Genomic DNA, 12,553 nt, shown 5'->3' with positions numbered 1-12,553 from the left:
GTGGGCGTAGGAGCGGAAGGGGCGGGGTTAATTCCAAAATGAGGGAAAATAAGAACATGTCCGAGTCCCCTTCTCAAGCGGGAAAAGAAATACCGGCGAAAAAGCAAAAGCTGAGCAGCGATGAGAACAGCAACCCCGACTTGTCAGGAGATGAGAACGTAAGCATTTAAACCGTGTTTGATGTTGGGCCGCAGATGAGCCGTGTAGCGCTTCTGATCAGTTAGCATTGTGCTAAAGTAGCCGATGTGCTAAAGGCTTTAGCTAGCATCTTTGTTTATTCATACCGGCTGGATTCAAACAGCTGGAGCTATCAGATATAGTTATTCACTGTGGACTATTTTAGTGTCTTCAAATAAATTTTCCCGCACGTGTTCCACCATCCATGTTAGCGCACACGTGTTTTCTTTGTGCTCAGACTGGAGTTATTCACGTGTAAACCTGGGCTAGCCTTGGCAAAAAGCATCAAGCAGATAAATAATAAACTAAATACTGACCAAAATGTAGTGTTTTTCGGATGGGTTGCTCAAGAATGGTCTTGAGTTAAGCTTTGATTGTGAGAAAAATGTTATAGCGCTTTATGAACTGATTAATGAGGAATGTTTTTGTAGCAGCCTGGGCCAACCACAGCCATCTTTACTCGTCTCCTCCTTCATTGTGTTTAAACTGACCCGATAGTTTGGAAGTGATACGCTTTTGATTGGTTTTTTTTTTGGTTGTTGTTTTTTTTTGTGCTATTAAAAAGTGCAGTGTTAAACAAATAGCAAGGCAAGAAACTTGTTTACAATGTCTTCAGCACATCAGGCACACTTTGTTTATGAGTGCTCATGTTCTGGTCTCAATGCGCATGTTTAGAAGATGATTTTGCATTAAATAACACGTTTGTTTGTGTTGCTGCTGGTTGCAGGACGATGCCGTCAGCGTTGAGAGTGGCACCAACGCAGAACGCCCAGACACACCCACCAACACCGCCAATGCCCCTGGCAGAAAGAGCTGGGGCAAGGGCAAGTGGAAGTCCAAGAAGTGCAGATATTCTTTTAAATGTGTCAACAGCCTGAGGGTGAGTACGTCCAGCACACCAGACAGTGTGCAGAACCTAGAGGGGTTTACTGTGAAATGAGCCAGCAAATGTCCTGTTAACTGCCTGCAGTACAAAAAACAATACATAGTCAGTCAGGTATTTGGATGTTCTTAGCTGTCGATTCAGAAAAGGCATTAATAGGTCTGTCCTAATCTGCTGCCTGGTCTGATTTAAACTGCTAGGCAGGCAAGACAGAATACACGTGTGAATGAGTGACAGGTGAGTATCCAAGGAGTAGATATCGTGAAGGCAAAGGAGTTTAAATATTGTGGATCAACCCACTGAAAGCAGCAGATGGTGTGCAAAAGAGGTCAAAAAGAGAGTGCAACCAGCGTGTAGTTGGTAGAGACAAGTGTCAGGGTTGATTTGTGACAGAAAGATGGCACCAAAAGTGAAAGGGGAAGTTTACAAGAGGCCTGCTATGATCTCTGGTTTGGAGACAGTGGTGCTGACATAAAGACAAGAGGCAGAGTTAAAGATGTTAAGAGTTTCATTGGCAGTTACCAGAAGGGATACGATTAGAAGGTAATGCATCAGAGGGACACCGATTTACAGACAAGGTTTGAGAGACAATGCTGAGATGGTTTGGACATGTGCAGAGGAAAGACTGGATACATTGGACTAAGGACGATGAAGATGGAACTGGGGGAGGAACTGAAGGAGGACATGCAGTGGGTTGTTGTGTCAGACGAGGATGCCAGGAAGGCAGATGATCCGCTGTGGTGTGGCGATCACTAAAGGCAGCAGCTCAAAGTGGAAGAACACAGATGGGAAATTTGAATTATTTACAGAATATCGTCAGTAATATTCAGCCAAAGCTTGTAATTAGGGCTGGATCAGGTGACCCTGATTCCTCCCTTTGTTACACTGCAAAAGGTCTAGGCTGCTGGGGGATTCCCATGATGCATTGAGCATATCTTTGGTCTCTTAATGTTTTATAAACCAGTCTGCAATTAATCATTAGTTATTGTTAATCTCTGGCAGTGTCTCTTTGTCCTTTATTTTTCCCCTCACTTCGAACCAGTGGCAACAGATTCCCGCCCCTACCCGAGCCTTTTTCTTCCGCTTAAAATTGAGTTTTTCCTTCCCACTGTCCCCAAATGCTTCTTCATAGGGAGTTGCCTGATTGTTGGGGTTTTCTCCATGTTATTGTGGTATCTTTACTAGGGCTGAACGATTATGGAAAATAATCTAATTGCGATTTTTTGCCCCAATATTGCGATTGCGATGCGATATGCGATTATTTTTTAAGGTCTTTGTCTTCTGTATTATTAAACAAAGACAAGCAATACATCATATAGTATGGCCAATACTATATTACATTAATTTTAAACTGTTCTTTCCTGGAAGACAGACCTCTGTTATGATGACATGAGGTGATGCATGAATTGATGACTGACATTTTTATTTAACTTCTTCAATCACAACAGTATATTTGAACATACACAATAGTTTATTTTTAGCTTACAAACATCTGAGCATAAAGTGCTGACAAGGAACCCTGGTGTAAACATTAAAATGAAAGTCAGTACAATGTGCAGATTGCAGAAATATACATAAAAAAAATCAGTGGCTTTACCACACTCAGTTTTTCGACATCTGTGAACTACTAGACAGTCATTCAATTAAAAAATAATATTAAATAAATAAAACTAATAAATAAAAAATACACACATCTTACTGATCTCTGCAGTCAGTAACATTACACATAAAGTGCAAACATAATAGCAATTGTATAAACACACACACAAACACGCCTTTAAAGTTTAAAGGCGTGAAATTGGACGGTCTAGTTCTGATTAGCGTCACCGCTGTCTCGGTGGAGTTTAATAAACTCGGCCGTCTGCTTCTTGCTATCTAAAATATAACCAGACACTGGTGTAAATTCTCGACTGTCTCATACTTCTGTTTAATAAGTTTTCTGTTTGACGTTTAGTCAGCTGTGTGAAAACCAAGGAGGAACCCACCCGGGGGATTAATAAAGTTTTATTTTATCTAATCTAATAACTTTAATCTCAGCCAAACCGATTTACTCACGAACAAACAAAACACTGAAAAAAGCCCAACAATAACATTTTTAGGTTGTCTAAGTGACTTATATATTACGTTTAACCCGAGCAGCGAAACTCCGCGGTGATCTGAAAATGATGTGCCGGGAGTTGTGCCGTTCTCGGCCGCATCAGTAACCCTCGAGCTCCCGGCTAGCTGTCGAGCTGGTGGGTAGCAGACGCCTCTGAAAACGTCGAAGCACTTTTGCAAATATGGGATATCTTGATAAACCGAGCAGATATTTGATGTTTACACAACTACTTTCTCGCCTGAAAATATGTTAAGTTTATTTTGTGACCCAGAAAGATTAGTATGAGTAATTTTAAAACTTAGTAGCGGCCGCCATTGTTGGAAACTGGAGTTTGGCTGGGCCGCGCTATGAATTCTGGGATATGGTAGTAATTTGGACAGCCTTCGGCGCGTCGCTGTGACGTAATCGGTCTACAAATGCGGCCTCAGGAGGATGCAGCCCATGAATTTGGACATGTCCAGAGTATAATCGCAGCCTTTGCGGTTAGAAAATTGCACTTGATCATGTCGCGATATTATCGCAAATGCGATATATCGTTCAGCCCTAATCTTTACCATATAATATAAAGAAGAGATTTCTGTTGTGATTTGGTGCTACACAAATCAAACTGAACTGAATTGATTGAAGTGTCATCTAGCCAGAACAAAGCCTTGTTTTGTTTAACTTGCTTCTTAGTACACCCATCTGGTTTAATGCGCGCTCATACATACAGGATTTTTTTTGTAGGAGCGCAAGTGGCTATTAACAACATCTGTATTTGTCTCAGGAGGACCATGGCCAGCCATTGTTTGGAGTGCAGTTTAACTGGCACAGCAAGGAGGGAGACCCGCTGGTGTTTGCTACAGTTGGGAGTAACAGGGTAAATAAATGATCAGTTATTTTAAAAGTTGGTTTAAATTGCTTATTTCTGTAGTGGGTCAGCATATTACCAGAGGTGGGAGAGTCCTGATCTGTTTACTGGTGTTTGTCCAATATATTGTTAGGAGTTTTCAAAGCATGCAGCTCACTGTGAAATGCTCGCAAAGACAATAAAAGCATGAGATTTACCAGTGTATAACAACAAGCTCCAATGACCCTGCTGATTTGCAATGACTTCTTTATCCATTTATAGTTTGGCAATGAAAGGAACATTAAAAAATGTCTTTTAAACACTGATTATTAGTGAACTTGTCCGCCTCTCACATCTGTGCTTATCCAGGTAACTCTGTATGAATGCCACTCTCAAGGAGAAATCAGACTCCTGCAGTCCTACGTTGATGCAGACGTATCCTTTCACCTACTTCCTCAATCCTTCTTTGCTCTCATTTGTCAGTTTTCCTAACACACAAAAAGTCCTGCAGTTTGACTTTTATATACTTCTTTATTGCTTAGATGACAGAAGGGCAGTCTAGACGGGTTTAATGCCTCGACACCTGAGCTGAAGGCTAACAGCGAGGATTAAGATATCTGATATTTTTACATTATCTAGCCATCTGAAAGGTATTTGAACTCCATAAAAGCTCTGCAGCTGAGAGCAGAAAATATACAGTGTAAATGGAAAAGAGTTCAGGGGGTACAGAGAAGAAGAGACGCTTGTTTGTGCTGAAGTTTGAGTGACTCTGTGCAGCTGACAGCAGGACATCTGAGTCTGTTAAAGAAAGGTAAGTGTAGATTCTGTTCAGGTTTCCTTGACTTTGCAAAGGCAGACGAGAACTTCTACACGTGCGCCTGGACCTATGACACCAACACGAGTCACCCCCTGCTGGCTGTGGCCGGATCCCGTGGCATCATCCGGGTGATCAACCACATCACGATGCAGTGCATCAAGGTAACTCGTCAGTCTTCACCCAACTGCTCCATCACTTCTGTCTTTTAGCAGAGTCCACAGTTTTCAAGATATCGTTTTGAAATTTTGTGTGATGGTAGATACTAATAACAGCTCAAGCTGATTTAATTATGGTGAAAATCAGGTCATGGTCAAACCAAATGTGAAAATCAGTAAAAAAAACCTTTATGGATCTTGTAGTTAGTACTGCAGGGTGGCTTTTTAATTTATTGTATATGAATGGATGTCTTGATGCATGCTCAATCATCCAGGTAAGTACATCTCCAAAACTTGATTCTGTTCATCTGGACGTAGCATTTTGTGGGAGAAATGTTTCGTCACTCGTCCAAGTGACTTCTTCAGTCTCAGCTGACTGCAGGTGTCCCCAATCTTATAAACAGTACATTTGCATAATGACTGAAACCAGCCCACTGAAGGAACAATGGGCTGGGAGGGCAGTTCCTTAGGCTACATCCACACTAGCCCGGATAGATTTGAAAACAGCTCCGTGTCCACACTAGCGTTTTCGGCCGTTTTCACAGAGTTGAGCGTCCACATTGAAACGGCCCAAAACACTTACGTTCCAGTCCTGCACATGCGCAAAAGCGAGTGAGAATTAAATAATTTGAAGAAAGGCTATCTGGAGCAGGTACAAACTGATATTAACCTTTTTTATTAGAGCTGTCAAAATTGAGAGCAATCAAAACAACTGCTGTATAATGCACTCCGCTATCTTTGTTTAATTGGTCACATGACTGCATCACATGACTAAAATGCGTCATCGTTTTAGAAAGTCTGCACTTTCAAGTGTCCACACTGCGACGGGACAGCTCCGTTTTTGAAAATGCTGCATTTTTGAGAGCGTTTTCAAAACTCTTCCCTTGAGGAAAACGCTGTCTCAGTGTGGACGGGTTGCAAAACGGAGAGAAAACGATGTGTTTTCAAACAGCACTGCTGTAGTGTTACTGCAAGCTTAAAATAATCTGTATCACTTTCAGTGCACAGAAAATAGTTTTATTTGATTATGAAGCATTTTCAGGAAGCAACTTATAACAGTAGAGCTTTATTTACATTTTTTTTTATTTTTGGAAAGACTTGCATTTAATGGCCCAGAGGAATGATAATAACTATACCGAATTTCACTTCATCTGCCCCAAGTTGTTTTAATTGCACAATGTGAATTAAGAAGTCATTTTTCCCCTTCTTTTCCAGCATTATGTAGGTCACGGGAACGCCATCAACGAGCTGAAGTTTCATCCGAGGGATCCCAATCTGCTCCTCTCTGTCAGCAAAGGTAAACAGTGATTATAAAGCACCTTTGAGCTCTTCTGCGTGCAGTTCAAGGGTTCTTCCCGGCTCGTTATGCACACATAAGCCGGACGGCATCACCTAGAGTTACGCCAATAACCTTGTGTTTCCTTATTTAGCAGAGATTTGCTGATTATTATTTTTTCCCGCTCCTTGGAGGAAAAAAAGAGTTAAGCTGTGTCGCAGAGAGGGCAGAAAGACCAGCAGTTTGTCATATATTTCACTGTGAGGTTAATACAACAGCAGCAATGCATTTATTTAAAAAAAAAGGCCCATTTTCTTTGATGGCTTTATTGACCCTCACTCAACAATAAAAATCATCCCGGCAGTAAAACCCCTCTCAACTGTGATTTGTTGCTTCAATCTAAAGAGAAAAAACAGGTCACCTCAGACTCGAGTGTAGTGGGGATAAAGTTTTATTTCCACGGGACTGTCAGGTGGTTCCTTAATCTGAGATAAATCAGACAGCGGGGTTTGGATCTGTCACTGAAGGTCATGTGAACGGCAGCAAAGTTTAATCTTTCCTTTAATCACTGAAGGGTGGTTGTTTTTTTTTTTTTGTTTTTTTTAAACACCCTTCAGTGTGATTATAGCTGCTGGGAAGTGCAAAGGTGGTGTGAGTTTTTATGCTTTATGTGATATTTTTGATATATTTAACATGATTAATCAGAGAAACCAACGCTTATCACGTAGAAAAACTAAGACTGTGTTCAAATAAAGTTGTAAAGTCCTCAAAGAAGAAATTCATTAACAAAATAAAATATAATTCTACCCTTAAAGTATTGAATGCAATATAATATAAATGCATAGATCAAACTATGTAAATATAGAGGGGGGAAAAAGTAAAAAAGAAAAAAAAGCTGTGAGCATCTCTTTCACTGACCGGCTGTAAAACAACAATCAGACTTTTTCTTAAAGTCATCTCTTATTTTCAGATCACGCTCTTCGGCTGTGGAACATACAGACGGACACTTTAGTGGCCATTTTCGGAGGCGTCGAGGGTCATCGGGATGAAGTTCTGAGTGCTGTGAGTATTACAGTATATGTGGGGAAATTTATCTGGGACATAACAGTGACTATTGTACAACAGGGAAAAAAAGATTCTGAATCGGTCTTTAGGGGATGACTGCACATGTTGGCACCATTACACCAGACAGTACTTCTGTATTGGGTTATTTGGGGGGGAAAAACTTTTCCTCGACAGCTGACACCACAGACTTGTTCATGTTCTACTTCTCCGAAGTGACTAGTGAAAGTATGTGTGTTTATTTTCAATCTGATTGAAAGTAAACAGAAATTATCCATCTGGTATTGACTATTTTTTTACTGACATTAGATTTTCAGCCTCACAGCAGTATATGCACGTGTGAGGCTGATTCTACAGAAAAAGCTGAATACAAAGTGTGGTCATTTCAGTTTTTGTTTTTATTTTTGATTTTTGGGGGGTGGGAATGAGTTTCTTTTAATGGTTAAAATTGCAGTTTAAAAAATTTCAGATCACAAGCTTGCCCAGTTGTCGGTGGTGTTCCTCTGGGCTGTGTCGTTGTCAGGTTTATCTGTCTATTAAGACCATCCCACCTTATTCTGTTACTTAACTTACACAATATTAAATCATAGTTGTCTGCTAATTTTCTGAAATGGTGACAAAACAGATGTTTTAGGTGAATGTGATTAAATTCTGTCTGTACTGACAGTTCACATTCTCCTATTATCCCTTTCCTGTTTTGTAGGATTTTGATCTCCTAGGTGAAAAGATTATGTCATGTGGGATGGACCACTCGCTAAAACTGTGGAGGATCAATTCGGAGAGATTGCAGAAAGCCATTCGCGCGTCTTATGAGTACAACCCCTCAAAGACAAACAGGTGAGACGTCCAGAAGCTTTTTCTGTGGTCTGTTTTCATATCTGTGGATTTACATACATGGCATTATATTTTCTTATGTTGTTGTGGGTTTTTTTGTTTGTTTGTTTTTTTTTTTGTTTTTTTTTTTTTTAGGGCATTTGTCTCACAGAAAATCCACTTCCCCGACTTCTCAACACGTGACATTCATAGAAACTATGTGGACTGTGTGCGGTGGCTTGGTGATCTTATTCTTTCTAAGGCAAGTGAAAGGAAATCCTTTAATGCTACCCAAAAGGGTTTTTTTGTTTTTTTTCTTTTTAAGTTACCGTATATTCTGCACTATAAGGCGCACTTAAAATCCTTTCATTTTCTCAAAAATTGACAGTGCGCCTTATAATCCGGTGTGCCTTATGGATGAATTATGGTTGTGCTTACTGACCTCAAACTTATGTGGTATACGGCGCTCAAAAATGCTCAAAAAAATGTTTTAGTACGACTTTGTTAAGCAACAAAGCCGCACTGCTTGATGGATTGTTGGAGCATTATGGCTATTGTATCTAGGGGACTCGGAGTAATCTGGGTCCAAAACTCAGTCTGATTCATGTCCCAAAGTCGAACGAGCACTGCGGCATCACTGAGAGTTCATCTTTAATAAAATGATCAGCGTTGCTGCTTTACCAGTTGTAACAATTAAGTTTAACATCCAGACATCCATGAAAACAGAATTTATTCATTTTAATGGCGTTAGCAGGAAGTTAGCTCGCTAGTTTCCACCTAAACATGATATAGCATGTTCTGACTGAGAGATTTCTGAAGAAATTAAAACTTACAGCTCTGCCATCACTTCCAACAGAAAACTAAACAGCAGTGACGTTTGTAGGGTTACTAAAGTTGGACTAGCTGGGGTATAATGATATGCTACTAGCAACACAGCTATGTTAGCATAACAAACACAGTGAAGCTGGAGGATGAACGCTAACAATTTTCCACTCGATAAACGTTAACGTGAGGGATTCTGGTGGTTAGGGACAAATGCAATCGCATGGCAGGATGCTGTAAACGGACCAAACTTCAGTCAGGAGAACAACTGAGATAATCCATCTACAATATGAGGTTAGTCATTAATATACTGCAACAACATGGGAACAGAGCAGCTGCAAGAGAATTCAGCATTAATGAATCAATGGTACAGAAGTGGAGGAAGCAAGAAGAATGAGTTAAGTCTGACTTATTTGACTGTTTTGTTTTGCTTAATGCGCCTTATAATCCGCTGCGCCTTATTCAGCGCCTTAAAGTTTTAATGAAACAACAAAATGTACAACTGAGTTTGTGTTGTCATTCCAGTCTTGTGAAAACGCCATTGTGTGCTGGAAACCCGGGAAGATGGAGGATGACATTGATCACATTAAACCAAATGAGTCAAATGTGACGATTCTGGGACGCTTTGACTACAGCCAGTGTGACATTTGGTACATGCGCTTCTCCATGGACTTCTGGCAGAAGGTCAGCTATCTTACCTTTATTTATTTTGTGTATGATCAGGTTTTATATTTTCATTCTCATTTGTACTGATTAAAGGACAAAACCAGAATAATCAAATGTTTCGTCTCAAATACAGTTTTATTTTTCATCTGTTGGAAAGAATTGCATCATTTAATTGATTTACTTGAAAGGTCAGTCAATGCTAACCCAGTGTTTCCAGTTGTCCTGTCTTTCTGGTTGGCCAGGTTGCTGTCATTGTGCTCTTTAATATCAATTAGCCACTTGTCCAGCAAGTTTCTAGCTGTCAGCTGCAGTCTAACCTGGAGTTGGAGGTCACTGGCAGGTTTTAAGTAGTTTATTATCACTGATATTTAGTTCTTAAGAAATAAAAACTCTTGCAGAGGAGAAACGGAAGCTAAATCTGTAGGAAACACTGGATGCTGAGAGTTGTTTGTTTTCTTGTTGTGTCTTGGTGCTCTTACTGACCTCTGCTGTGATGCTGATACACAGATGCTGGCTCTGGGGAATCAGGTGGGGAAGCTTTACGTGTGGGACCTTGAAGTAGAAGATCCGCACAAAGCCAAGTAAGTAAAAAAAAAAAAAAAACAGACAACAGGCGTGCTATAGTTGTCCTGTATCTCCACTGCTCTTTGCCCTGCTTTTAGCATCACAATAAACGCTCATAAACTTAAACAGGTTGTTGTATTTGATCAGCTACACCCTTAGTTTAGCTCACATTAGCTGTTAGAAGAAAATAACACAGGGCCGTGTGGTTTGGGAATCTTCATATTGTGCTACTAGAAGTTTGGTATAGCTCATCGGGAGCCCTGAGGAACTACCGTCAGCACTGTTCCATGTTTGTTGTTCATATGGCTCATCATATCCTTTTAAGGTTTGGAATCAGTACCGTTGTCAGGAGGTTTGGTGGTAGGACAGAAATCTCAACCATGTAGAGCCATTTTAATCTAAAAAGTATTCTAAAGTCTCTGAGAAGTGACTGTGGAGTATATTTAAGCAAAGACCACCTACCATTAGACCCCAGTTGTATCATCTAATCTCACCGTGTCTGGAAATGTTTTGAGACCTCCAACTTGCAGTAAGTGCAGTTTCAACGGTATTACTGCCGCCATCTGGCTGTTTCATGTTCCACGTATTGGTAAACCCATGAGAAAGCCAATATGATGACTTGAATCCTTGGAAAAATTGAAAGCATCAAATACTGAAGAGCTGCAGTGCGGGGCTTTGGTTAACTGTAACACTTCGTATTTAAGCTTGGAAGTATGTGGTTTACAGTAGTGTCAGTTATTTCCACGGTTTTTAGTAATACCATTTCTTCCTGGAGCATACAGAAAGGCTTCTCCTCCATCAGTTACACAGATTTCCTTACAAGTGACTGCAACAACAGTAGTTGCAGTTGTAGTTGAAGGTTATAACACTGGTGCTTTTCCCCCAGGTTGGGAACACTGCTACACCTAAACATTTACAGGCTTCGTTACCACTTTTTTTCCAAGTTCTTTTGAAAAGGCATTCAATTTCCTTCCTTGTGCATTTTGACAAGGAATTGGCTGAACCAGGAATGTGCAGGAATGATGCCCGGTTAAAAGCAACACTGTCTGAAGTGACAAAATAGTGGAAAAATGCCAGTTTAGTGCAGCTCAGAGGTTAAAACTTAAAACTGCTAAATGGTGCCGTCTTCACGATCAATTATTGCAGCATTGTCACACTTCTCTGAGCACCAATGCCCCATAGAAAGCTGCTGTGATGTCTTCCTGTGTCTTTTTTTTACCTGGCACATTTAATGAAATTGGGACTCTTTTTGTCTGATTTATGGTCAGAACACTGATTTTTAAACAACAAATATTCACAGGTTACAAAAGAAACATTTTTATTTCAATTGTTTCATCATTTTTGTAATTGACACTAACAAAGGTTTCTCTGTATTTTTTTGTTTGTTTTGGTTTTTTACAATTTTCCCCCAACTATCTCTGTTCCTCTTCAGGTGCACCACGCTGACCCTCCCCAAATGCACATCAGCCATCCGGCAAACCAGCTTCAGCCGCGACAGCAGCATTTTGATAGCGGTGTGCGATGACGCCTCCATCTGGCGCTGGGATCGACAGCGCTGAGGTCTCCGGTTGTTCCTGTTGCTTCCAACTCCCCTGCCTCTGTGTTGGTGTACAGATCTGCACTGCAACAAGAAAATGTCTGTACATTTATTCTTGTATGCAGATTAAAAATAGTTTTGTTTGTTTTTTTTTGTTTTTTAATTCCATAAAAAGAAAGCCTTCTTTTGTCTTCATTTCCTGTTTGTCTGCCAGCTTAATTGTGAAGGGAAGAAAAAACAGATTTGCAGTGTTTTTGATCCAATAAAACTTGGATTTACTCTGTTCATCTAACAATGTTAAGCTGAAGGATGAAAAAAGGAACAGCCCTGAAGCCTGTCTTGGTGTCCTCTCTGGGTGCCTTCTGGTTTGCTATGCTGTCCCATCCATTGAAATTATAACAATAAAAAAGGAAATGTGTGGAAAAATAAGATATTTTTAATGCATGAAAACAGAATTTTCTGTTGTAATGTGCCGTGTTTTTAATTATTACAGTAATAATTGGTTTGCTTTGATGCCCCCATTCACACACATGGACTGCTGTTGCATAATTTACAGTGTGCTCTTTGACACTGGAGTATTCGCACACACACACGTAAAAACTGAATAAAGTCTTTTGTAGCTGTTCCCAAGCGTGATGTTTGTTTAGGACGGTATTAGCATAAAAATAAGCTTTTATTTTGAAAACTTTAGTCCTGTTACAGGGAGCAAAAGGCAGGTGTTTTGTCTTTATTTATCTGGAGTCATTTGAACTTGAATAAAACTTAATTTCTATAAATATATCAATATCAGACTTTTTTTTTCTCTGACTAACAGATAAAAGTGCGCACTAAATGAAGTTTAGACGCTTTATTTG

At 40.1% G+C, this 12,553-nt stretch overlaps 1 protein-coding gene across 1 annotated transcript; it reads left to right on the top strand.

Annotated features, from left to right (window-relative positions):
• Window positions 1–12,477, top strand: eed (embryonic ectoderm development). Its single transcript, XM_080877406.1, has 12 exons — window positions 1–158; window positions 905–1,057; window positions 3,925–4,017; window positions 4,357–4,422; window positions 4,840–4,965; window positions 6,175–6,256; window positions 7,206–7,297; window positions 8,001–8,134; window positions 8,267–8,372; window positions 9,458–9,616; window positions 10,106–10,179; window positions 11,595–12,477. The coding sequence occupies exons 1-12, from the start codon at window positions 39–41 to the stop codon at window positions 11,719–11,721; spliced, it is 1,332 nt and encodes a 443-aa protein (XP_080733532.1). The 5' UTR covers window positions 1–38; the 3' UTR covers window positions 11,722–12,477.
• Window positions 12,478–12,553: the final 76 nt, after the last annotated feature.

The sequence above is a fragment of the Rhamphochromis sp. 'chilingali' genome, assembly GCF_963969265.1.
Source record: "Rhamphochromis sp. 'chilingali' genome assembly, chromosome: 3".
NCBI classification, from domain to species: domain Eukaryota; kingdom Metazoa; phylum Chordata; class Actinopteri; order Cichliformes; family Cichlidae; genus Rhamphochromis; species Rhamphochromis sp. 'chilingali'.
The sequence above is the reverse complement of the archived record's forward strand: the minus strand, read 5'-3'. Positions and strand labels throughout refer to the sequence as shown.

Excerpts from the sequence above, each read along its gene's own strand:
- eed (XM_080877406.1), top strand. The coding sequence starts at position 39 with ATGAGGGAAAATAAGAACATGTCCGAGTCCCCTTCTCAAGCGGGAAAA. Across the intron at positions 1,058-3,924 it reads AATGTGTCAACAGCCTGAGG|GAGGACCATGGCCAGCCATT; the intron begins GTGAGTACGTCC and ends TATTTGTCTCAG. Across the intron at positions 4,018-4,356 it reads CTACAGTTGGGAGTAACAGG|GTAACTCTGTATGAATGCCA; the intron begins GTAAATAAATGA and ends GTGCTTATCCAG.